Here is a 27,853-nt window from a genome sequence, read left to right as displayed (position 1 = left end):
GCTAAGTCTAAGCCAGGCCCTCCAAACATGCCTGTGCCAGAGACTCCTCTCCCTCCACTGACACAGACTGCTCCTCCCATCCTCAGGAATTACAGCCCTTTTTTAAAGACCACTCCCCTCATTCTTCACTATTATTTGTTCCAGGTGGTGTAAACCATACTCTATGTGAAACTTCCAACATGGCTGTGTTCCAGGCCCCCGCAGAACTAGGACTGTCTCTGCTCATAGAGAAACCCAGTACTCAATTCCCTTTGAAAAAAGGTAACTGTACTCAGCTAAGTTTACAAGTTGATGCAAAATTTACAGTTGCACATTTTCAGAAGTAGTTGTAAGAATTCAAAATTATACTTAAAAAAAAGTGCCGGTACTGCTCACTGGAGAAACCAATAGCGATACAAAAGCATGTCTATAACCAGAGACAGTGTTACCACTACAGGGGTTAGACCAGGAGGACACAGGACCTAGTCTCACTTCCTGTCCAGCAGCAGGGCCTCTGGGACTGGAACCACTGTGATTAACAGAGAATTACGCAAAAAGAATTAGAACCAAATTAGAAAACAATAGTAGAAGAAGGAAAGGTGGAGGAGTCTAACTTTGTGTAGATAATGTAGTTCACAATTGCTTATTCATATAATTAAATGGCTGTCCACACACACACACACACACACACACACACACACACACACACACACACACACACACACATATACACACACATATACACACACATATACACACACACAAAAATGTCACAGATACATAGACAGTTTGGAGGTCTGATATCCGCAACTGCTAAATACAAAGTCTGGTGCAATATAAGCCTTTCAGCATTTTTTTGCATATCACATAAAATTATATTTTTCTGCAAATAGGCTATTTTAAAAGTGCTACTCATATAACAAAAATATAGAAATAGTACAATAGAAAAAAAAATAATAATTATGTAACACCTTGCTATTCCCGAGTTACTCCTGCTTAACAAAAACTGGCAAGGTACCCTGCTATCAGGGAAGTGCTATGTGCCTTTTGTATTGCACTGTAAGAGTCCTCTCATCCCTCTGCACAAAGTTATTGCTTAAAACCATATACTCACAAATATATTAAAGTGGTAAAAGAAATGGAAGCAAAAATTCAGTTTCCAGCTTGAAACTGTACCATGTAATCCCACCTGAGTACATATCACTAACGCTTACAATATTACATGAAAAAGTATATATTTATATAATATGTATATCTATACAATTAGAAGCATAAATGTAAAAATAAACATTTTGAGATTTACAAAATATTACAAAAGTGAAACATATAGCGATAATAAAATATACATTTAAAAAGCATTTCTTCCAGTTGTGTTAGTGGCGAACATCTACCGGAACTGGCACTTCTCTTGCATCGTTAAGATCTTCCAGACTGAACCTCATGCTCTATCTGAAAAACACATTATTTCAAATAAATTGCATTTATTTTCTTTATAAAACTAACAGTTGACAATGCATCGGATGTGTAAAACATTAGGGTATAAATAAGTCTATATAGAAAACCTTATTTTCTGCATATTTATATATTTTTTAAAAAGCAAGCATTATATTGTAATACTATAATACTTTTATATATTACTTTTTTCCCTATACGGTAACCAACATTACTAAAGTGTGAATTGGTAATAACACTTCTGTGTCTTTAAAGGCATTATAACCTTTTTGTTTAAAATGTCAATAAATGGGAAAATCCTTACTCTACACGTACAGTAGACAATTTTTTGGGGGGAAGAGGGGGCAGGGGTATGGTCTGTCGGCACACTAGAAATGACAGCCTTGTGTACTCTTTGTTAACTTGCATATTATCCCTAGTAACAATATTAGTGAAAATATTTTTAGTTTTTTATCGAGTTAAAAAACTTTTAAAGTTTTGTCCTAGATATGATTTTAGCTTTCACTCAGATATATAAACATTTCAACATAAAAGCACATGAAAAGCCTTTAGTATTACTTACAATAGCTATTTTTATAGCGCCTTAGACCCCAGTGGGAGTTTGATCTACAAGGGTATGCGCTTGCCATTTTATAAACACATGATAAAGTGAAATGACCCTGGATTTTATTTAGTTGAGTGTCCTTGACATACTACCAATCAGTGCGGAGCTGTGCCTTTGTGATGATTGAAAATATAAGTAACAATTCCCAAAAATATCACTAAAATTGAAACACTCTCAAAATAATTACCATACAAAACACTTTTATAAAAAAATAAAATAAATGAAAGACTGAGGTCCTGGTAAAACTATAAAATCTTTCCCTACAGGGCAGGACCTGTCAATCTTTACAATTTTCAACACGAGTCTTTCCTCCAGCCTGGCCAATCACATTCACTCACCTTGCAGCCACCTAACTTGTATAGCTGGTCCATATCCCTTTTCATTCTTTGCAGAAATCCTAAATACCACAGCAGGCCGGGAGCTGCAGTCAACATGAGCATTCGCAAGCTGTGCAGCTGTTACAATGCAGGATGTCTCTAGGCCACTGTAAATTTTTACAAATGCCAGCTGGTTCTGAGCCTCGGGAAGTAAGGTACGTATGGCTAAGAAGGCAGAATATTCCAATATATTTCCAGTGGGTGAAGAAGGAGATTCCCAAGAAATGTGGACACCGTCTGCATTCTGTGAAGGAAGCGTACACTTAGTTTATAAGCCTCCAACTTAGCTTTGTGCATGCCAGAAATAGAAACTATAAAGCTACAGGATATGCAGAATAGATGAATGGCAGCACAACATGATTTTAGAAATCTGGTGCTACACCTCCCAGATGAATTGGATATAAACAAATACTCTGACTGTTGCCCAATCCGCAGATTGCATTTATGTTTGGCCACCTTTTGCAATACTTGTTATGCAAACCAGGAACGAACATTCAATATCTCCCACATGTGGTTTTTCCGGATAAAACAATAAGAACTATTATTAACTGGAGACTCTCAGTACTTTTTAGCCTGTTGGATATTTTATTCTATGAAGCACTTCCAAACATAACAAGTTAAAAGAAACATTGTGGATACAATTGTTTACATAAGTGGATACAGGAAAATAACTGTTACTACAGGTACCAACAAGATACAATTATTGAATAACAGAATATCCAGTGTTTTTTTCTATTTCTATTATTGTATATGGATACCAATCATGATGGATTATTGGTTATAAGTGATATGTGATTTTTTTTTACTTATGTTTTATGTTGTTATTATGGTTATGTAATATTTATACAAAAAAAACATTTATATAAAAAAATATTTTATTAAAATCAGTGATTTGACAGAGCTTTTTGGACTATTTTCTTGTCTTTAAGATGAGGTGACATTTTTCTGTGAGCAAAAAATATGGATCTGACCGAAAAGACAAGTACTTTTATGTAATGATAGTCTGGTTTACAAGTTAATATGAATTAGAACATGCACCAGGTAATAAGTAAAAGATTGTTCTTGATTTTGACAAAAACGCAGCCAAAAAAAAAAAAAAACTAACATCAAAACTGAGCCAGACTGGCCATCTGGTACTTCTGGCAAACCGTCTGAGTGGCCAGCTCAGTCGGGAGTCAGAGGCTGATGCGTTCGGAGGCCTGGCCGAGCAGCTCTGTGCTCTGTTTGGATGTGGACTGGCCTTGTCGCTAATTAGAGGCTGACCTTGTGAGGCCTAGCCAATCAACTCGGTCTCTTGGTGCACTGCTCGATGGGATGGATGTAAGGTGCAACGTGACGTCACATCACACATACTGGGAGAGACTGGGCACTGCTGGGAGGACGCAGGGAGCTGGACAATCTCGCTTAGCGAATCTGCCACTCAGCAGACACAGCAGAGCAGTAAGAGGAGACAGGTTGGACTGTGTACTTTAAAATCAGAGTTATGGTATATTATACCATAGATAGATCCATTACACCAAACAGCTCCAGCTTTGTAGCTCCCACCATGCACCGGTCCTCTTCCCTATATACCCTGCCCCCAGCCACAGGCAGTTTGTAAACAAGCCTAACGGCAAGAGACGGAAAGTGGAGAAGGAAGTACATCGCACACCAGAAATACTCAACATACAAAGAGGGAATCAGTGATACGAAAAAAACAAAAGAACAGATCCCAACTGAGGCCAGGTGCTTCAGGAAGGGTGTTCTGTTGACCCTATGCACCTCAACGAAAAGGAGTTATCTAAGGTATGTTATACCATAACTCTGATTTTCTTCTTCAGGGTCCATAGAATCTACCATGGGAACGTCCTAAAGCAGTTCCCTTAAGGGTGGGGACACTCCTGCACAGAGAGGAGAATCTGCCGCCCAAAGGAAGCATCCTGGGAGGAAAAAGTATCAAATGCATAGAATTTGATTAAAGTATTGACAGAAGACCAAGTGGCTGCCTTGCAAAGCTGTTCAGCCTAAGGCGCCATGTCTAACCGCCCACGATGAACCCACAGACCGAGCAGAATGTGCTGTCACCTTTGTTTGGGACATGGAGAATGGCCTGTGTATAGATCTGAGAAATCGTCGTACACAGCCAGCGAGCCAAAGTCTGTTTGTTTGCTGGCCAGCCTCGTTTGTGAAACCCGTATAACACAAAGAACAAATCTGATTTCCTGATGGACCTGGCACAATCCACATAAATACGAAGGGCTCGAACCACATCCAAGGAAGCTTCACCTGTAGATAGGTCTGAAGACTGAAAGGCCGGAACTAAAATCTCCTCATTCATACGGAAACTGGAAACCACCTTTTATTAGGTAACATGCCTTAGTACGGAGGACAGCTCTATTTTGATGGAAAATCAAATATGGAGAGCGACATGACAGGGCTACCAAGTCAGAAACTCTATGAGCCGAGGCGATAGCGAGGAGAAAAAGTACCTTTGCTGTCAACCATCTAAAGTCCACCATATCCAAAGGTTCAAAGGGAGCCATCTGCAACGCCCTGAGAACCAAAGTCAAATCCCACGTAACCGCCGGAGGGACAAATGGAGGTTGTAGCCGGAAAAACCCCTGAAAGAATGTTCTAACATCCGGCAGAGAGGCAATTCTGTATTGGGAAAAAACTGATAAAGCAGAAATCTGAACTCTCAAGGTAGCCAGGCGAAGACCTAAGTCTAATCCTGCCTGAAGAAAACCAAGTATTCTTGCAACCTTGAAACTCTTAGGGTCATATTTTCTGTGAGCACACCAAAGAAAAAATGAATGCCAAATTCTGTGATAGATGCGGGCGGAAGCAGGCTTCCTTGCCCTCAGCATCGTCTGAAGCCCCGGGCCGAAAAACCTTTGGCCTTGAGGACGGCAGACTCAACAGCTATGCCGTCAATGATAGTATATACAGTTTTAGTGCCTGCGCTGGTGTGCGTAATTCTATAGGTGCCTGATGTACCAATCAATGTGTATGTGTAGATCTAATAATAGTAAGCACACAAGGATAATAATTAGGTGGTTTTAATAGATCCAGTAAATACTACAACAAATTAACTCAGCAGTCACAGTGCTCTCTAATTTGAGGAGTAATGTATGCAGGATATGGTAAAGAGAAATGGGAATATATAGGAATATAGGGTCAAATAAACGTAGAAAAAAATGGGTGGGATAAAAATATAAAACAATGTCCTCTAAGAGTAGGACAAATTATATATAATGCAAATGGAAGTAATGTCCTGGGGGGGTTGCACTCTGGAGGGGCGGCGTCCCGTACCCTCCGGTCCGACAACTTACCCTTCTTCTTGCGGTTGATGTTATTCCACAGTCTCTCCGCCTCCGTTGGAGTGTGTGCCAAGTTACACACTCTCTATAGGTCCCGTTGATTCACCAGACGTGGCAAGACCACTGGAACCACGATCACAACTAATCACGTGATCGTCGGCTATTGATCACCGTGGTCGGCCGTTCTACCCACCGGGCGGTGGGGAGACTAGGTCCGTACGGAGGCAGTTCTAATGTGTGCCGTGTGCACACTTCATGGATACTTTGGATTGCCTTTTGCTTCCTGGATTGTGTGAATCCTTGTGGGATCTCGGGGAACAGCCATGCCCGTCAAAGCCAGTCAAGGTAAATCCTGATATAGGCAGGGACCCTGCACCAGCAGATCCGGCCGTAGAGGCAGAGAAAGTGGATTGTCTATGGATAGACAAGTGAAGTCGGAGAACCAATGCCTCCTGGGCCAAGCAGGGGCCATTAGTATTATTATGCTGATGTCTTCCTGCTTGAACTTTGACGACCCTTGGGAGGAGGGAGATTGGAGGAAACAGGTATGCCAACCTGAAAACCCTTCTCACCGCCAGAGCGTCCATGAAGGCAGCTGAGGGGTCCCTTGTTCTGGACCTGTACCTGGGGAATTTGTGATTGTAACGTGACGCCATGAGGTCTCCGTCTGGTACTCCCCAGTTGTCCACCAGAAGTTAAGACATTCGACTGAAGTGCTCATCCTACGGCATGTATGTCCTGGTGACTTAGGAAGTCCGCTTCCCAGTTGAGAACACCTGGGATTAATATTGCCAAGATTGCCAGAAGATGGCATTCTGCCCACAGCAGAATTGCCACCACTTCCTTCAGACTTCGCGTGCCTCCCTGATGGTTGAGGTAGGCCACTGCTGTTGCGTTGTTGGGACTGAATCTGGACAGGCCTGCCTTGTAGGAGGTCCTGCGCCAGTATGAGCACTCTGTGCACTGCATGAAGCTCCAAGATAGTTATTGGAAGGAGACTTTCCTGAACCGTCCACCTTCCCTGTCACTACTCCCCATCCTCGCATACTTGCATCTGTGGTGAGGAATACCCAATCCGGAACCCATAACGGGCGACCCTAGTTTAAATGAGTCATCTCCAGCCACCAAGCGAGGGAGAACCGAATCTCTGGCGAGATGCGGATCATCTGAGACTTGATCCGATAACACTGACCATCCCAATGAGCCAGAATCCAACTCTGTAGGGACCTGGAGTGGAACTGGGCATAAGCCACTATACCTGCATCGCCAAGTGTACCGACACTCTTTGCTTGCAGAGAAGACTGTGCACACGAGACTGTAGTGCCACAATCTTGTCTTCTGGTAGAAGAATCCTTTTTCCCAGAGAATCCAGCAGCGCCCCAGAGTGCACCATCTGTTGGAGAAAGAGAGGACTTTTTCTAATTTATTATCCAGCCGTGCTCTTGTAGGCAGACAATGGTCATCTGCAGATGACATTGTAACATCTCCTGAGATTGTGCTAATATCAGGTCGTCATCCAAATATGGCAGTATCCTGACAGATGAGCTGTCATGACTGCCATTATCTTGGTAAATACCCGAGGAACTTTGGCCAGACCGAAGGGTAGAGCCTGAAATTGGTAATGTTGCTGATCAACCGCCAATCTCAAAAATCTTTGGTGGGATCGAGAAATCGGCACATGCAGATATGCATCCTGTATGTCCAGGGAGCCCATGAAATCCCCAGGCTCCATCGCCAGCATAATTGACCGTAGGGTTTCCATACGGAATTTTGGCTCATGGATGAACCTGTTCAAAGACTTCAGATTCATGATAGGGTGATGTGACCCATTTGGTTTTTGAATCAAAAATACATTTGAATAATAGCCTTTCCCTGTTGCGTCACAGGGACTATGAATCTTGACTTTAGGAAGGCCCCAATAGACTGCCAGTAGGCCGAAGCCCTGACCGGGTCTAAAGGAAGGTTTGTATCCACAAACCTCTGAGCGGGATGCCTCAGGAACGTGATGGCATAACCCTGAGAAACCAGCTCTCGAACCCAGGCATCCGTAGTTGTCTGATACCAGGCCTGGGAAAACTAAGAGTCGGCCTCCAACCCTGAGACCCCCCCTGGGGGAGGGCCGCCCCATCAGACAGTAGACTTACTATCAGGCTTGGATGCAGGACATTTGCTTGACCAAGATTTCTTGGTCTGACGTGTCCGGCGGGCATTACTCTGTCAAGAGGAGGATTTACCCTTCGCCTTATTCTGTGGGCAAAAGGACCAAGCTGCTGACTGCCTAAAATTAAGGGCAGTCGTGGATGGCAATTCAGCCAACTTCGGTGTTGCCAGAGAAGTCATTATGTCATCCAGCTCCAGCCCAAACAGTACCTTCCCCGCAAAAGGCAAAGATTCCAGAGCCTTCTTGGATCCTGCATCCGCCTTCCAGGTTTTTAGCCAAAGCGATCTTCGTGCTGTAACCGAAGTTGCCGAGACCCTAGAAGCCAGCATACATGCGTCAATGACCACTTCCCCCATATACACAGCTGCTTCTCGCATCAGATAGAGAAAAGACTACTGTTCTCTGCTCACATCCGGTTTAGTACCTTCCAGAGCTGTCGTCCATTCTTCCATAGCTTTCGCTACCCAGGCTACAGCCATAGCTGGTCTGGTAATAGCTCCAGATAATGAAAACATAGATTTTAAAAAAGTTTGTAAAGTTTTTTATCTGTAACCTCTTTTAAAGAGGATGCTGCTGGAATGGGCAACGTAGCGCTCCTAATCAGCCTTGTTACATGAGCGTCTATTGTTGGGGGAACTTCCAAGTGCAAATGGGTACCGAGAGGTTATATACCTTGTAGCATGAAAATGCTTCCCAGGAGTACTCCATGCCTCAGACATAAGATTCGTCAGTTGCTCAGACTGAGGAAAATAATCTTTAGCCACCTTCTGACGCCTAAAGACCACCTTGGTTATCGGTGGGAACCTCCTCTTCCTCTATACTGAGGATAGATCTAACCGCTCTCACCAGAGATGGGACATCCACAAGAGACTGAGGGACTTCTTCCACTGAGTAAAACCCAGAACTCTGAGTATCAGAGTCTGAAGAGGAGTCCAGGTCATAATGAGGTAACGGATAGGAACCTCTCTTATGCCCCTGCTGTGCTGCCACTTGTCTATCTGGCTGCTGAGGAGCTATAGACGGCAGCGTACTCTGACTAGAGTGAGCAGTAGAATTAACCCAACAGGAATTCATAGGGGGCATACACATAGAAGGATGACACTGCTGTGAATATCCCATAGCATGGGAAAATACCGCAGCCGAAGCCCGCGCTTCTGCGACTTTGTCCACTAAGTGCAACAAAACCCGATAACACCCAGGTGGTTCTAGCGCTGAAGCTCTAGATGTACTGGCTTGAACAGGTAGCTGTTTATAACAGAGGCTACACAAACCGTCCAGGTTGACATCCTGCTCAGATAGGCCTGCCAAGCAAGACACACATGATCTGAGTACTGGCATATCATCCTCCTCACCTACACCTTTAGACATGACAAATGTATAAATGGTATAAGGTGTACAGCGTAAATGCAATGTGACTCCCTTATCAATGAAACCCCCCACACCTTTCAGAGGGATGAGGAGAAACACGGTGATAGGTATAACTGACAGTTTGAAACAAAAAGGCAGTACAATACAGCAGCTAGCATTAAAGACACATACAATGCATAAATACGCACAATTGCTACTGCAAATTGTACTCTGAATCAACTAGCCAGCCCTGGAGGGGTAAAGGTAGGATATAGAGTGCTATATACCAGGTTCAAGGGAGAGGTATACAGGGAGACAGACCAACCTCTGAGACCAACTGCTACAGCAGTACACACACAAACTCGGTCTTACCATGAGGTTGTCAAATATAGCAAACCAGTCACTTGGACTCTGTACCGGAAGTTGCGTATAGTTTGGGAGAGGAGCGGCTGGGGGAGCGCCTCATCTCCCCTAAGCTGCGATTTTGACGGCACGGGTACGCTGGGCTAATAGTAGTAGATGCTAACTAGTGCATCTACTACCCATCCCCGGCGACAGATGATAAGGACCCGGCTGCCTCAGTGAGGACAAGTCACACGAGGCCTTCACCTGCACCCGATGCATCTCTCTACACCGGATGCTAGGACTACCGCCCACTTACCTGTCATCTCTGTGCCAGACCTGCAATCCAGACCTCAGCACAGGCGCTAGTTAAGCCACGCTGAGGCCCGCCGAGAACCTCAGAGCATACAGCGATAATGGTATTTTCAGCCCCGGCGGAGGTAGTAGGAGTCGCAGTACCTGCGTCTTTTCCGGCGCCTGGTATTGCTAAACTCGGTAGTTCGAAAGACTAAGTAAATCATAAAATAAAAGCACCTGGTACTGCCTAGGCAGTCCCGTTGTATAACAGGTGTGTCTGGATACTTGTCGCGCACCAAACAAAAAAAACTGAATGGCTGGGGGTGGGGTATATAGGGAGGAGGACTGATGCATGCTGGGAGCTACAAAGCTAGAGCTGTTTGGTGCAATGGATCGTTTTCACTGCATACCCCAAGGTAGATTCTGTGGACACTATGGACCCAGAAGAAGAAATGCCAGGCCTTATTTTTAGGCACAGTCTGGCCCTGCATCAGTATGTGGGTTCACTAGGACATTTAGCTAGAGCTGTCTTCTGATAATGAAAGGTAATAAATCATAGATCATATCAAACAAAGATGCTGTGGAATGTTTTGGTGCAGTCCTGACCCTAGATTGGTAAAAACAACATGGTAATAATTAGGCTAGATGCCCATCAGCAAATTTGACTTTACATGTCAGCTATATTTCTGTTGCAATCCAAACTGAAGCCTAGATTGAATCATAGATAAAATGACTGGGTTTCACTATTCTACCAGCCAAAGGGGTGAATCTGGTTTCATGATTCTCTTTCTATTTGTGAAAAGCTCACCATTATCTGTCAATGAACCTGTACGGCCCATTGTAAGATAATAATGCTTTTAATTACTCTATTATAAAATAAACCTGTTTTCAATGAATGGCCCACATAATTTTCCAATATCTCACCTTTGTGATTTTTACAGATGATGGAGCGCCAGGGAATCCAGGAATGCAAGTCTTAAACTGACTTATTTTACTGAAAGGACCAATGCCATGTCCGTTAACTGCTGCCACTCTGAATCTGTATGCGCTCCCAGGACACAAGTCATGTTTCTTCAGCATAGTGCAGTCCGACAAATCTGGATCCACAGCCTACAAGTGGGAGAGAGCAGGCAGGCAATTGTTAATTATGAAATTGCAGTTTTTGTCTGCAGGCTATAAGAGCTTATGTACAAATTTATATATCATACATAGTTTTAAATTGCACAACCACAATTTTTAGCCAAAAAGATATTCAATAATTCAAATAAAAAATGTAAAATACATTTTTATCAAAAATAAACATCACCAAAGATTCTGCTAAAAGCCAAACATATATTGAAAACAATTCAAACTGAAAATACACTGAAGGACATAACAAAACCTGAAACGATCATAAATCTCGTTAGCCCGTCAACTAGGGTTAGATCAATAACTATATCAAATGCATAATGCCCACATGTCAAAATTAGTCCTTCAAAACATGTGTACATGGATATGTCACTGTGAAAATCTACAAATAAGGTGCACTGTGTAAATAACAATAGCCTGCAAGACCAGTGAGAGGACTGTAAAATACAGTAGATTCCAAAAAGTGGCAGAGAGTGAACAGTACAATGACAGTGATGACAAAGTGCAATCAATAACACTGAACTTTAATCAGATACCAAGTTAGAGGTCCCTGTTAAAATACAATTGAACATAAATTTAAATTTTGAAGGACTAATTTTCTAATTATTGAACTAATCTGTCAAGCACTGATTGTTTATATAAAAATAAATACAACATACAAATGTATCCTGGATCTATCTATATTATATTTAGAGTCTAATTCTGAGTCGGGAGCAAATATATATATATATATATATATATATATATATATATATATATATAATGTGTGTTTGGAAGTGCCCATCTACCCCAGGAGAGGGCACTCCTACCTTGATCTCCTCAAAATATGATATTTTATAGACATTTTTCGCAGTAAATATATTTGTAAAGGGGCTATTGTAATGACATTTTCAACACGTCAGCAACAACCTATGCAATCCACACATGCAAAGAGATGGATTGACACAGGGAAAAAGTATTGAACATGCTTACTGACATTTATTAAATACTTCGTACAATAGCCTTTGTTGGTAATGACAGCTTCAAAACGCCTCCTGTATGGAGAAACTAGACGCATGCATTGCTCAGGTGTGATTTTGGCCCATTCTTCCACACAAAGTCTTCAAATCTTGAAGGTTCCGTGGGCCTCTTCTACTATCTCTGATCATTAGTTCTTTCCATAGATTTTCAATTGGATTCAAGTTAGGTGATTGGCTGGGCTATTCTAGTAGCTTTATTTTCTCTCTCTGAAACCAATTGAGATTGTCGTTCGCTGTGTGTTTGGGATCATTGTCTTGCTGAAATGTCCACCCTCGTTTCATCTTTAGCATCCTGGTAGACGGCAGCAGATTTTTATGAAGAATGCCTCAGTACATTTTTCCATTCATCCTTCCTTCAACTATATGAAGTATGCCAGTACCGTATGCTGACAAACAGCCCCACACCATGAGGTTCACACCTCCAAACTTCACTGTTGGTATGGTGTTTTTGGGGTGATGTGCAGTGCCATTTCTCCTCCAAACATGGTGTATATTATTATGGCATCCAAAGAGTTACATTTTGGCCTAATCTGAACAGACTATATTCTCCCAGTATTTCACAGGCTTGTCCAAATGTTGTGCAGCAAACTTTGAGAGCTTCAACATGCTTTTTCTTCAGCAATGGAGTGTTGCATGATGAGCGTGCATACAGGCCATGCCGGTTGAGTGCACTACTTATTGTTTTCTTTGAAACTATTGTACCTGCTAATTCCAGGTCTTTCTGAGCTCTCCACAAGTGGTCCTTGGCTCTTGTACAACTCTTCTGGTAATTATTTTCAATCCTCTGTCAGAAATCTTGTGAGGAACACCTGGTCGCGGCCAGTTTATGGTGAAATTATGTTCTTTCCACTTCCGGATTATGGCCCCAACAGTACTCACTGTAACATTCCGAAGTTTAGAAATCCTTTTGTAACCAATGCCATCAGTATGTTTTGCAACAATAAGGTGTGAAGGTCTTGAGAGAGCCCTTTGCTTTTACCCATCATGAGAAGTTTCTTGTGTGACACCTTGGTAATGAGACACCTTTTTATAGGCCATCAGTTGGGACTGAACCTGCTTATATTAATTTGCACTGACAAGGGGCAGGATTGCCTTCTAATTACTGATATATTTCAGCTGGTGTCTTGGCTTTCCATGCTTTTTTGCACCTCCCTTTCTTCATGTGTTCAATACTTTTTCCCTGACTCATTTCACATTATTACACAAAACTTAATTTATGGACATCTATGGTTTGATTTCTTTGCATGTGTGGATTGCATGGGTTGTTGCAGACATTTGGTGAAAATTTCATTACAATAGACCCAATACAAATATAATTACTGAGAAAAATGTTGCTGTGTTCAATAATTATTTTATCCGCTGTATATACACACACGTATACAGACACACAGTATAGAAACGTTGCCCGTTTCTTTGTGCTTCTTCAAAAGGAGCTTGAACAGCACATCTTTAAACCTTTGCTGATGCAGTATAACTACCTTGTCTTGTTGTGGTGTTCAGTCTTGCCATGGTGTATGGCCTGTGAAATAAAATGGTCTTCCACAACCTCAACTTTGTAGCAGCATTTGGCTGTTCCCCACCCAGTTTTAAGCCTCTTACACAGCTATTTCTGTTTCAATTAGAACTGTGTTTCAACCTACACATGAAAATGGTGATCATTATCACCTGCTTAGTATGAGTGGTTAATCATATACCTGATTATAATCCTACAAGATCCCTGACAAGTGTACCTAAAGAATTGATGCGGTTTTGAAGGCAACAGGTGGTAACACCAAATATTGATTTGATTTAGATTTCTCTTCTGTTCATTCACTTAATAGTTTATTTTTATCAATTAACAAAATGCTAGCACTTCTATTTTTGAAAGCATTCTTACTTTGCAATATTTTTTCCACATCTGCCTAAAACTTTTGTACAGTACTGTATATATAATTTTTTACATGCAGGGTAATTACTGGCTGCTTTAACATGTAGTCCACAAGTGTTGGATAGATTTATTTTTACACTGCAATTTGGAGTTCAGTATGGACACACCGCTCCAAAATCAACCTCTGCACATTTTAAATCTGCCGCACCTGCAGTGCAACATGGTTTTACCAAGATGCACAATTACAGTACTTGCTTTTTTTTCTTGCTTTACTATATACTTGCCTACTTTTGAAAAAGCATTTCAGGGAGAATGTGTAAGCAACACCTATGAGTGCGGCGGTAAAGTGGACAGGAACTGCTACATCTAAGAGGCGTGCCATAAATTGACTTGCATCCAAAAGTAAACAAGCCCAAAAGTAGTTAGTAACATCTATTTGTTGAAAACACAATAATACTTTTCAGAAAACGTATGCAGCCACAGGGATCATTGTGACTTATAACCAATGCAGGGAAATTATACCAATGATCGCATTCGAATGTCTCGAATGTATATCGCTGCTTCATAAGGGGGTAAGGTGCAATTAGGGAGATTGCTAAACTATTCAGGGAGTCGGGAATTGTTACTATTTCAGAGAGTCCCCCTGACAATGAGGGAGAGTTGGAAAGTATGCTTAATGCTGCATACACACGGAACAACTTGAACAACCATAGATATTGTTGATAATTTCCCTCCAACTTTCTATAGCGCAGGTCAAACGATTTTGCTTGTACACACTCAGATATCTAAGATAGCTTCACTGCAATATCTATCTTTATACAGGCAAATCTTTACAAAATGGTCCAAGTTGGCCTGCATGCATTAAAGACCATAGATATCGTTATCGTTCATGCGGGAAAGCGCAACGTTGGTCATTGTCAGGTTGGTGACTGCAAAAAAGTGAACGATATGAATGATAACTATATCGTTCAAATCACTCATAAAAGTCGTACCATGTCTACCAGTAGCGGATTTACCGCTAGGCAACATAAGCAGCCGCCTAGGGCCCAGCGGGTCCCAGAGGGCCCGCCGACAGAGCCATATAATGTATGTATAAGTAGCTATATATAATACGTTACCGGCCCCGGCGGACTGTCACCACATTGGACAGCTGCCGGGTGCCGTTCTGATGTCACACGCACAGAGAGGGAGAGGATCCGAGAAGATGCTCCAAGAAGGAGAAGGGGTGCGCGTCTAGAGAGTGGCCAATATTATATGGTAAGCCTCGTACTTCAGCAGTCAGGGGGAAGGCGGGTGCCGGCCATGGGGGGTGGGGATGGAGTCGGGTAGCTTCCAGCACTACAGACCAGTCCGGTGGTAGTGGGGATTCCGGCAATACCCTCCAGGGTTGCATAAAAATTGGATTTTTTTTTTTAAATAAATAAATAAAAAAAATAAAAAACGGATTTATCTGATTTAAATCAGATTTTTTGGATTTAATTAGGATTTTTTATAAAAAAAATTTTTAAAGTACACGTTTTAAAATTTAAAACGTTTACTTTAAAAAAATTTTTATAAAAAAAACCTATTTAAATCAAATAAATCCGTTTTTGATTTAAAAAAATAAAAAAATACAATTTTATACAACCCTGAGCCATGTCCAAAGTTGATAGCTTTGCTTAACTCATATTCAAAGTGATACCGGTTTACCAAACATGTCACCTGATGACTGTTATTATTTTGACATCCCCCATCACTGGATATACAAATTGAGATATACTGAAGCATATGCCTTTTGACTGTAGATTTATGATCAGCTGAGCCCTGAGGGTCTCCTTCCTCTGTCAGTGTATGAAGCACTATTAATAGTGATGTCAATGCGCATAGTCTTTTATAGGCCGAATCTGCTTTTAAAACACAGATTTTGATAATTTCATAAAAATATTTAGATTAGTCATCATCTAATTAAAGTGATCTCTATGGTATGCTCAGGTGAGACAGGTTTCATGGCCAGAAACAGACAGATCACAGGTGCACAACTCCAAATGACTGATTATACATAAATATATTATGCAATAAAATTTTGCAATGAATAGATGTTTTTAGCATAATCATGGCCAAGGTTATGGGCCTATCCACCATATCCAGGTAACCTCAGTAGGGTAGGTCCCTAACATACTAGGGTTCAAATCCAGAGCGCAGGACAACCCCAAACCAGCTCAGCCGAGCCACCCCAGAGCATTGCTCTAATGAGAAAAGTGAAGTGTAAAGTAAGATAGGTAAGAGCAGCTACGTCTGTATATATAGGATAGAGAAGTGAAAATACAAATATAATAAAAACAGAACAGTGAGAGTGTTAAAATGTGCAAAAAAGGAAAAGTGTTATAATGCGATGCCCTGAAGCAGACCAACCAAAGCAATCCAGGGGACCCACGCCCCAAAAATCAACCCAAAGTTGCACTACAGTATATAATTTGTAGGACTTACCTAAAACTTTGCCTATTACTAGTGTGCATTTACAATACCAGACTCCATGCTTTAAACCAATAAGGGAGGGGTGCTAGTCCAGGTAGAATGTGTCTCAGCCTGCAGGTGTGCAAAGAAGCACACTAAATGAAGGGTATAAGAAAGGGTCCTGGACTGCACACCCTGAAAATATATATATATATATATATATATATATATATATATATATATATAAAATGGGAGGTGCTACCTGTTGAGACTATTATTGCAGGCACAGAAACAGGCATTATTGCTAATTTTATTGCATAATGTATTTATATGTAATCAGTAATTTGGAGTTGTGCACCTGTTTCTGTGCCTGCAATAATAGTAGCACCTCCCATTATATATATTCAGGGTGTGCAGTCCAGGACCCTTTCTTATAAGTTTCATGGCCAGCAAATTCACCTTTGTAACTTGAGGAGACTTTACATATATTGAATTAACCATGAAAATGACAAATAAGTGGCACTGTGGCTTGATGCTGCCAAGGCTTTTGAAACCACAGAATGGGGGAGGTTTTCTTGGGAGTTTATAACAAAGATTTGGTTTTAGACATGGGTTCACCAACTGGGTTAAACCACTTTACGCTGATAGCGATACACTACGCTGATAGCGATACACTGTACTAATGGCTGAGTCCAGGGGGTAGCAAAAGATGGAGCCCGTGCTCTGGGCGCCTGCCTTCAGCAGTGTGTCCTCAGTGTGATCCCTGGTCAGCTGCCTGCGAGCCGCATACACACTGTGTACGGGCCTCTATGGGATCGGACGGTCGGCAGAATAAATATTAAACAGTACATGAGATTCGACCACACGTTCCCGGCTGTTGCAAAAGCGTTATAAGCAGTTTACCGCCTAACGCTCCTGTACCTTAACAGCATACACACCTATACAATCCAACTGCCGTTCTCTCGATATCGAAAGAAAGGCGAGACGATTGTATACAAACCTTCCCAAAAATGTGAGGGGATACTTGAGAAAATGTGTCAGTCTTTGCAGGCCAGCAATACAGTGTACCATAGTAACGCAGGTTCGATAAGTGGTTGCTGTACAGGCTGGATCAAATCTGGAGGCTGTCAATAGACTGTGGAGGCAGGCAGAATCAGACAATAGAGCACTGCAGACATGCTGACCGCACAGGAGCTGATGTTATCCCACCACTCAAGTTATTTGCTGGTCCAATTCAATTCATCCTCTACTCTGCATGTGGGAGTCAGCAGGAAATTCCCCCTAGATACGCCGTTTTCACATGTGCCTCGTACACAAACAATCTTGAATTGCAGAATGAAATAGTGAACATATCATTTCTTCTGCTGCAAGGTGGACCCTCCCAAGGAGGGTCACATGCTGTCAGGGAGACTACATCCACCATTCAAGCCTCTCTGACTGGGATGGATAGATGTGACAGGGGTTTGCAACAGTAATGGACCACTAAGCAGCCAATAGCTCACCTGGTCCATAGCTGAGGGTAGTGACAGAGGTGGGGGGTGAGGTGATGGGAGCAGATAAGAGGAGGAGAAAAAAAATCATCAAATACCGTACAAATTGTAAAGAAAATCATGTAAATAAGGGCAAAAAGCCATCTACCCACTCCCTATGCATAGGTTAACTCTGACAAATAATGATGTGTGACTTGGACAAAAGAATATATACAGGATTCTAATGCGTCTGTGGCAAATAATGTCATAACATGGTTCTAAAACCATTCAGAAGATATTGAACACAGAGAACAGTAGACAGAATACCTTGCTCGACGTGTCCTGATTGCCACCTGGAAGTAGAAAGAAGTGCATGACCACAGCACTATTGGTTCGGAAGATGCCAACGTCATACCAATGCATCTGTCCATCCTTCAATGCAGTGTGCTCTGCAGTCTGGCCATTTGTCTGTCAGCAAACCAGACAAGCAGCCTTAGATTATACATTTTTATTTCAGGAAAATTATGTTTGCTGGTGCTATCCAGAAATATATGATATGCATTTGAGATTAGGTGTGTGTATACTGTATAGTTTGGGTCATACATATACTCTGTAATAGTTTGTGCTACATAAATAAATACTACATATATACAGTCAGGTGCATAAATATTGGGACATTGACAGAATTGTCATATTTTGGCCTCTATTCACCACCACAATGGCTTTGAAATGAAACAAACAAGATGTGCTTTAACTGCAGACTTTCAGATTTAATTTGAGGGTAATTACATCCAAATCAGGTGAACGGTGTAGGAATTACAACGGTTTCTATATGTGCCTCCCACTTTTTAAGGGGCCAAAAGTAATGGGACAAACTAAACAATCCTAAATCTGACTTTCACTTTTTAATACTTTGTGGCAAATCCTTTGCAGGCAATTACAGCCTGAAGTCTGGAACGCATAGACATCACCAGACGCTGGGTTTCATCCCTGGTGATGCTCTGCCAGACCTCTACTGCAAAAGTCTTCAGTTCCTGCTTGTTCTTGGGGCATTTTCCCTTCAGTTTTGTCTTCATCAAGTAAAATGCATGCTCAATCGGATTCAGGTCAGGCGATTGACTTGGCCATTGCATAACATTCCACTTTTTAGCCTTAAAAACTCTTTGGTTGCTTTTGCAGTATGCTTCGGATCATTGTCCATCTGCACTGTGAAGCGCCGTCCAATGAGTTCTGAAGCATTTGACTAAATATGAGCATATATTGCCCGAAACACTTCAGAATTCATTCTGCTGCTTTTGTCAGCAGTCACATCATCAATAAATACAAGGGAACCAGTTCCATGGGCAGCCATACATTCCCACGCCATGATACTACCACCACCATGCTTCACTGATGAGGTAGTATGTTTTGGATCATAAGCAGTTCCTTTCCTTCTCCATACTCTTCTCTTGCCATCACTCTGGTACAAGTTGATCTTTGTCTCATCTGTCCATAGGATGTTGTTCCAAAACTGTAATGGCTTTTTTAAAACTGTTTGGCAAACTCTAATCTGGTCTTCCTGTTTTTGAGGCTCACCAATGGTTTACATCTTGTGGTAAACCCTCTATATTCACTCTTGTGAAGTCTTCTCTTGATTGTTGACTTTGACACATATACACCTACCTCCTGGAGAGTTTTCTTGATTTTGCCAACTGTTGTGAAGGGGTTTTTCTTCACCAGGGAAATAATTCTTCTGTCATCCACCACAGTTGTTTTCCGTGGTCTTCCGAGTCTTTTGGTGTTGCTGAGCTCTCCGGTGCGTTCTTTCTTTTTAAGAATGTTCCAAACAGTTGATTTGGCCACACCTAATGTTTTTGCTATCTCTCTGATGGGTTTGTTTTGATTTTTCAGCCTAATGATGGCTTGCTTCACTGATAGTGACAGCTCTTTGAATCTCATATTGAGAGTCGACAGCAACTGATTCCAAATGCAAATGTCACACCTAGAATCAACTCCAGACCTTTTACCTGCTTAATTGATAATGAAATAATGAGGTAATAGCCCACACCTGTCCATGAAATAGCTTTTGAGTTGACAGTCCCATTACTTTTGGCCCCTTAAAAAGTGGGAGGCACATATAGAAACCGTTGTAATTCCTACACCGTTCACCTGATTTGGATGTAATTACCCTCAAATTAAATCTGAAAGTCTGCAGTTAAAGCACATCTTGTTTGTTTCACTTCAAAGCCATTGTGGTGGTGAATAGAGGCCAAAATATGAAAATTCTGTCAATGTCCCAATATTTATGCACCTGACTGAATGCTTTGTAAATCTCAATTTTAAAAAGGAAACACTGTCTAAAGAACTAAAGGTGCCCACACACATACTGATATACTTACGATCCGACAATGTGTCCAATTTCCCTTGAAAGTCTACCCGGCAGCTCAGCACACGATCAGCACATGATATGCTGTCCAATCTTCATCCGATCTCCTGCAGCCAGACTTTTTTATAGTGCATTGTGTCCTAGATTGTCAGATCTGCTGTACAGCACGGCAGATCTGACGATGCGATGTGCGACCTGTGGGGGTGCGCACTGCATCGTGATCATGAGTGGGGACTCACGATTTGTGCATTTTTTACCTGATCTGTCGTTCCGATGTGTCGGAATCGGCCAGATCGGCTAAAAAAAAAAATCGCTATGTGTGTGGGCAGCTAAAGACTGAGCTGAAGTAAAGAGACAAAAGTGTGTATTCGTTTACTAAAAAGTCAAAATTACACTTACTTGGTTTCTTGAATGCAGTGGTAACATTGTAGCTAGAGAGAAAAGAAAAACACAAAATATAAATGTCAGACATGTTAGTTTGTCACATTAAAAGATACGTCCCTCTTTGTGAACAATTGTTTACCTAATATAGGACCCAAAGTCCTTTTCCCTCTAAACACACACAGGAATAGGACAGTATTAATATATATATATATATATGTGTGCACACACACATATATATATTTATTGTTATAAATGCCTTGGATGAACGACCTGCAGATCTTTGACCATAGAAAAAAATTTCTGTCACCCACATAGGGGTCGAACAGTTTATCTAAAGCATAGGCTCACTTGTCAACCAGACCATGTTATCTACTTCCTTACTTGCCCTTGTGGGCTGATGTATGCAGGGAAGATAATCCAAACATTTAAAGAGCGGATGTCTCAGCATCATTCGTCCATTCGCCTTGTATACAATATGGGCGCCACAGATAAGCCTGTGGCTTTGCATGTTTTGAAAGAATGTCATCGATTCTCTACCTTATGCTACATAATAATTCATTGGATCCCTCCTCTGGCTAGAGGGGGTGACCGGGATCTACTACTGCTTAAAAAAAGAGGCTAGATGGATCCACCAATTAGACACTGTTCATCTAATGATCTGCATCTCCCATAACCTTCCTTTTTTCTGATTTTTTATATTCAATAATTATGTTTTTTTAGGTAGTTTTTCCTGATGGTCCAATTAATACAATTATGTATATTATATTTGTATGTCTGTAGATTTTAGATATTTGCTGTGATACCAAATGTATCTATCTAATGGGCCGCCCATACACTAGCGATAGATTGCTATAGCAACCTATCCTATTTCCATTGAATATGAATGGAGTGCTCTCCCTGTAAATCTGGACACTAGAGAATACTTTGTAGCTCTAGTGTCTAGCAGTCATTTGCTTTTAACTGCTGTAGCTGTTCTGGCCGGCGGCCCCGTTGGTGTGACGGGAGGTGAGCGCAGTTTACCTGGCGGCATGCTGTCCTTGAATCAGCAGCATCGGTTTGATAGGTATGTTACTCCCTACACTAATGGGTCTTGGAAGCCACTGTAGGTGCACTATTAATTGAGGTGCCGGGGCATGCGTTCCAGGAAGATGGAACGCACGCTGCTAATTTTGACTGATATACTGGGGTTACAGGGCGATTTGGGCTTTGCCCTTACTGGAGATGGTAATATTTAATGTGGAGGGAGTATACATGAGGAAGGTGATATATTGAAGGATATATTTATGTGATGTTTTGATTATATACACTTCCTGGTTGACCTCTGGGGGCGGGCCTTGGGATGATACATCTGGTATATATAGGCCCATTGGGGCAGGAGATGGTACTTGCTCTGGATTTACTCTGGTCTTTTGGGTCTTGACAAAGGGCCCGGCGTGGCCCGAAACGTCAAAATGTTTATGGATGACGCTATGTGAGCGATTAACGTTTATACTACTGTTTGCACAAAACAAGACTGGTGAGTGCTCTCTCTACATTTTTTTAAAGACCTAACTGAAGGCCAAAACTTTTGAACAAGAGACCTTTTTTTCAAATTCAGTATAGAATAATATATAGGGCTCTATTTACTACAATCCGTATTTAAAATGCAGTTGTAGCGTGAGATTTCTGACTAAATTGCGACAAAGCTCTGTCCCTGTGAATCCTCTTCACATACGTTTCACTGTATGAGCTGCCGGCCGCCGCTACACCCCCGTCGCTGCTTGGCCTGTCAGTGCAGAGATGGAGTCAGGGGAAACGCCATCTTCAGGTGGCGTTATTATCACAGGGCTTTCCCCGGTATTTTTTCACATTTTATTATTAGTAACTCTGGCTAGTTCACATTTCCCCTTACAATTATGGGAAAGGCGATTTGCTTACTAAAAGTATGTGATAATTAGGGCTTGGAATAGAATTTTACGAATTCTACTCCAATTGCCCTTTAGTACATTTATGCGATACTAAAATAATGTGAATAGGGTGTGAAAACACCCATTTTCACTTTATTTTAGAAAAAAATGATGTTAATAAATAAAGCCCATAGACAGACACATACAACCATATGGTCAAAAGTATGTGGACCCTTTAACATCACACCCATATGTGTTTGCTGTACATATCAAACACTGTGTGCATTAATATGGAGTTAGGCCCCCTTTCCTTGTAAATGTTCTTGTGCAAATGTGGCTTCCAGGCAATTGGCAATTTGGAACTCGGTAGTCAATGTTGCATCCCAGGACAGATTGTTTTTACGTGCTACACAATTGAGGGCATGAATTGGCCCGCCCACTGCTGATGTGACCTACCGCTTCACGGATAACCTATTTTTGCGCTTAAAGTAGCTGTTCCCAAACTCGATCCTCAAGACACCCTAACGATCTGGTGTTAAAGCAGGACTCGACAAAACCCGGGGCAGGTCACAATGGCAACCAAATTTGGCTGCCTGGCGACCAGATTTGCAGAAACCACTGCCGCCGCTGCACCCGCCGCTAGTGTAATGCAGACTGCGAGCACGGTCCACACTACACAATAACAAACACACAGCCGCCAGCAGCAGTTCTGTGTTTGTTATAGCAGCCGATGAGAGTCAGACAGACTCTCATTGGCTGCTGCGTCCACAGAGGGAGCCAGCTGGAGCTCACTCATGAGCTCCGCCTTCTGGCTCCCCCCACAGCAGGTGATGGTTGAGACATCATGACGTCTCTCCCATAGTGCAGGAGGAGAGCGGACCGGGACTCGGTGCGGACAGCGGGGATTCAGGTAAAAGGTGGCCATACACGGCACGGTGCGATGCACCATGTAGGGCGACTGCTGATCAGTCAGCAGACGAATCATGCTGTCACCGCCAGCAATCATGCGGTCCCCGCAGACCGCACGATTTGCCGGCTTCCCCCTCCATCTGAATGGGATCGTACATCGCATCTCAGGTTAGATGGTTTTGCAGGAAGACCTGGGGATGCGATGCACGACCCCTCGGGAGCGCGCAGCACGTTATCAGGTACGATATCGTGCCCATACACGGCACGATATAGTACCTATGTCGTCCCGATCCATCGGGCTTTAGTTGTGTGTGTGTGTGTTTTTTTGTGTGTGTAAGGGGCACTGCAAAGTGGGGAGGGGGGGGGTCTCCGCTACAGGGGACACTGCATAGAGGGGGTGGCCACTACTGGGGCACTGCCCTTCTGCTCCACAGGAGGTTTCTGTCCTCCTGAGCTCGCCTTAGGACACCTACATTACGGTTTGACAGGTGTACCGCCCATTGCCCCGACGCTACTAGGGGCAATGCATAGTGGGGACTACTACTGGGGCCACAGCCTAGGTGGGACTACTACTGGGGGCAATGCATAGAGGGGGGGGGATTACTTCTGGGGGCACTATATAAGGGGCACTACATAGGGGGACCACTACTGGGGGCACTGTATATGGGAACCACTACTGGGGGCACTGCATAAGGGGGGGCGGCCGCTACTGGAGCACTGTATAGGAAGGGGGGCCGCTACTAGGGGCGATGCATAGTAGGGACTACTACTGGAGGCAATGCATAGGGGGGACTACTACTGGGGGCAATGCATAGGGGGGACTACTACTGGGGGCAATGCATAGGGGGGACCACTACTGGGGGCAATGCATAGGGGGGACCACTACTGGGGGCAATGCATAGGGGGGGATCACTACTGGGGGCAATGCATAGGGGGGACCACTACTGGGGGCAATGCATAGGGGGGACCACTACTGGGGGCAATGCATAGGGGGGACCACTACTGGAGGCAATGCATAGGGGTGCCCAAAGCATATTCTTGCACCTGGGCCCACCACTCTCTAGCTCAGCCACTCCCAGCGGTGGCTTTGCTTGCCCTGGGTTTTTTGGCTACGGAGCAGTGGCCTTCCTGGGGGTTGGTTGCCTGGAGAGGGGGGTTAGCTGCTCAGTAATGTGGCTGTGGGAGGGTGGTTTACAATGGGTACACAGTTAGTGGTGTGGCCATGGGGGTTGGTTGCCCGAGGCGTAGGTGCTCAGTAATGCTGTCCCTGGGGAAGGGAGGGGGGTCTGGCTCCTACACTTTCATCCTGGCTCCTAGATTATAGAAACATTTGTCAAGCCCTGTTTTAAAGGATATTCATGCTTGGGCACAGGTGACTTAATTAGTACCTCAGTCTTTTGATGTACACATCTGTGCTCAACCATGGATAACACTAAAATCTGGACCGTTGGGGTGCCTTGAGGACAGAGTATGGAAACCTCTGTCCTAGAGGTTCCAATGGTCAATAACAGCACTTACAGTTGACCAGGATAGCTCTAGAGGGACAGAATTAGAAAGAAAAAAAAATCACTTGTTGGATAGATGGCGTCATATAGCAGCGTTACATTGAAGTCACTGAGCTGTCAAGTATGACCCATTCCTCTGCTTGACTATGGATATTGTAATTTTATGCACCGGTTAGCATATTGTGTCTCTAAAATGGTTTAACACACTAATCTGCGTGTCTAAATACTTTTGGCCATGTAGTATGTGCGTGTGTGTTATATCAGACATTTGTATTTCCAATTGCTACCTATTAAATTATTAAGTATAAGGATTATGTCCACCCTACAATTCATTTGTTTTGAAACAAACAAACGGCTCAAAATACATTATGTGAAAGTTGTTTTAAACCTTCTTATTGTGTATGGAATGCAGTTAGTGGCATTTCATCTCTAACAAGTGACCCATTTGTACATTCTGACTCAGTTTTAATGCACTGCTGGGTTACCATAGACTGTGCACTGGTGACATGCAGGATGCAGAAACCCCAGGTGTTAAAATTTCTATGTCCAAATCATGCACATCCTTCAAATTAGATGATGTATGAGGACTTAGGATACAAAGTAAATGACAACCCATTAAACGTGTCTTTTACTGCACTCACGTATTCAAATGATTGTTCACAAAAGCAAAGGCTATTTATCAGTGGTTTGCACTGCAAACCATGGTTACGAGACTGGTACAGGCTCTAAGAATTTGCCAATTTTCCCCTTTTGTTAAAAAAAAAAAAACAACCACCTGTAAATTACATGCTCTTTTATTGAATAAACTGGTCAAATTATTCTCCATAATTACAAAATGCAGACAATTCTTTGCTGAAAATCCATAAGCACTATATTGTTTCTGGACCGCATTCCTCTTACCTAATGATTTAGGCCCAGGTGATTCTTGCAATTTGCCATTTAACTCTAAAGTTCCACTGGAAAGTGTTTGTTTCTCAGTCAAGGTGATCTTCATGGCTACAACATCATGGTCTGCCGCGTTGTTGTTTAAATAACTGGGAGTGGAATTCTGGATCAATTAGAAGAGAAGGCCATCACACATCTCAAAGATATCCATCTATATGTACAGATATGTACTGTATATAAATGGCAGGCCTACCATTTTGATCGACACATATCCTCTCCTATAGAATCAGCCATATTGGCTTTGTATTAGAATACTAGGGGGTCCTAATAATGATGTTAATTTTCAGGGGCCAGAGGGCCCCCGATAATTAACATTCTGACTCGCCACGGGGAGCAATTCTACATTGCTCTGGCGCAGAGACAGCTGATCCGAAGATCAACTGTCCCAGTGCATGCCTTCACCACTTTAGTAACGGTGAAAATAAGCACTGCCGAGTCTGACTGGGGTTCATGCAGACGCACAAAGCCCTGGTGCAAGGAGCCAATAAGTGTCAGAGGGATCCGAATGGATCCCTCTTCGCAATCCAGGATTCAGGAGAAGGGTGCTGGAGCAAACACCATCTGAAGATGGCGAATATTCCCGCAGTCGAGCTCCGAGAACTTTGTATTTTCGGAGCTTGATCAATTTAGGTCCCCAAACTAGTGTATGGGTACAGCGGATTGGGGCTGAAAGATAAGCAGGAGATAACCATGATATCGCCTGCGTTACCTTTATAATGAATGGCCTCAATACTTAATTTACACAAAAGTTAATAATGAATAGTGATGATGCATAGACCCCATGGAGAAGCAAAATCTCACATTTACATATATGAAGGTCACAAAGAAGATATGGAGGTTGCAGTAAAGACATACATTCAAATAATATAATGCAAACCATTTCCTGTATTGGGCTCCTGTCAGAAAGTGACAAAACAAAATCACCAACAAAGGTCTCAATCCCATTGCAATGTGAACATCAGACAGACAGTGCCACATCTTCCCTCTTTACATACTGCCTCCACCACACTCCAACAAAAAGGAGAAATCCATACAACTACTAAGCATAAGGAACCTTTTTTTTATTTGGGGAGGGAGGGGGGGTGGAGAGGGTCTGTGTAAATATTATGGTAGTGGTGGTGGTGGTTATAATGGTTTGTATGTGACATACGGAATTGCTTGTGCTGTGGTTAACATATCTTTGTGTGGATTGTATGTGATAAAAATGTAGTTTGTAGTGTGCTGTTTTAAATTGCATATGGAGAAATGGGATGGTTACAGTTAATGGCTGCAAATAGTTAATGGCTATCAAGGGATGACAAATGCACCAACGAGGAGACACTGGCTGTATTATGGGGTTAACATCACTAGGGAATGTGATATTGATACAAAACTATGACCTGTTATAGACACCTGTATGGTTTATGTGGTTTATGTAGAGACAGGTGGATTAAAAATATGCCCCTGGATGGTCTATATTGCAGCTCCACCTCTTGCCGTGTGTTTTTGAGCAACTTCTCAAGATGTCTCTGAAAAATATATAACCTCTCAAACATGGGTAGGAAACCTGGACTGTCATGGATTATTTAGAGAAAATAAAAGAATTTATCACTCTGCATCTTTCGGCATGATAGATCTTACCAGGCATGTACCCAAGCAATACAAATAGGGAGGGCCACTGCAACAAATTAGGCCACATAACCAAACATTTAGGTGGCTGTGTGGAGAATAGGTCTCTCAAATAGAGAATCAGCAAATAAATAATATATCCAAGTGATAATGACTAGAGAAGGCTTGATTAGTTCAGTTATCCATCTAGAAATAAAATCTGCAGAACAGATCCACCCCCCCTCGCCCGTCCCCCTGCAGTGATGCAGCAGTCTGTGACTGGGAATTGCACCCCAGAATGCCGTGCAAACTGGATAGTGAATGAATTCTCATTTGTATCTATTTTTTTTTGGAGATCTAGAATGTATTACCGTAGTCTTTTATGGAAAGTGGCCATAGCTGTACATAATGTGCAATCCTAGAGGAATAGATCCTGAAAGTAGTTATTGTGGGTTCTTTTAATTTGGCTCTTCTTGAAGGCCTGAAAAAAAACTATCT

General features: G+C 42.5%; 1 protein-coding gene across 1 annotated transcript in view; it reads right to left on the bottom strand.

Annotated features, from left to right (window-relative positions):
- Positions 1–687: 687 nt before the first annotated feature.
- Positions 688–27,853, bottom strand: part of HCFC2 (host cell factor C2) — a 78,678-nt gene continuing 51,512 nt past the window's right edge. The window contains exons 10-15 of the mRNA XM_088454344.1: positions 25,724–25,871; positions 20,539–20,570; positions 18,102–18,242; positions 10,783–10,968; positions 2,374–2,656; positions 688–1,428 (exon numbers count right to left, since the gene is read on the bottom strand). Of these exons, the coding sequence (XP_088310470.1) occupies positions 1,418–1,428; positions 2,374–2,656; positions 10,783–10,968; positions 18,102–18,242; positions 20,539–20,570; positions 25,724–25,871 (801 nt within the window). The 3' untranslated portion in view covers positions 688–1,417. The remainder of the gene's footprint in view (positions 1,429–2,373; positions 2,657–10,782; positions 10,969–18,101; positions 18,243–20,538; positions 20,571–25,723; positions 25,872–27,853) is intronic.

This window comes from Taudactylus pleione, unplaced genomic scaffold (genome assembly GCF_031769625.1).
Source record: "Taudactylus pleione unplaced genomic scaffold, aTauple2 ptg000040l, whole genome shotgun sequence".
In the NCBI taxonomy this organism is placed as follows: Eukaryota; Metazoa; Chordata; class Amphibia; order Anura; family Myobatrachidae; genus Taudactylus; species Taudactylus pleione.
This window is presented reverse-complemented; position numbering and strand designations above follow the sequence as displayed.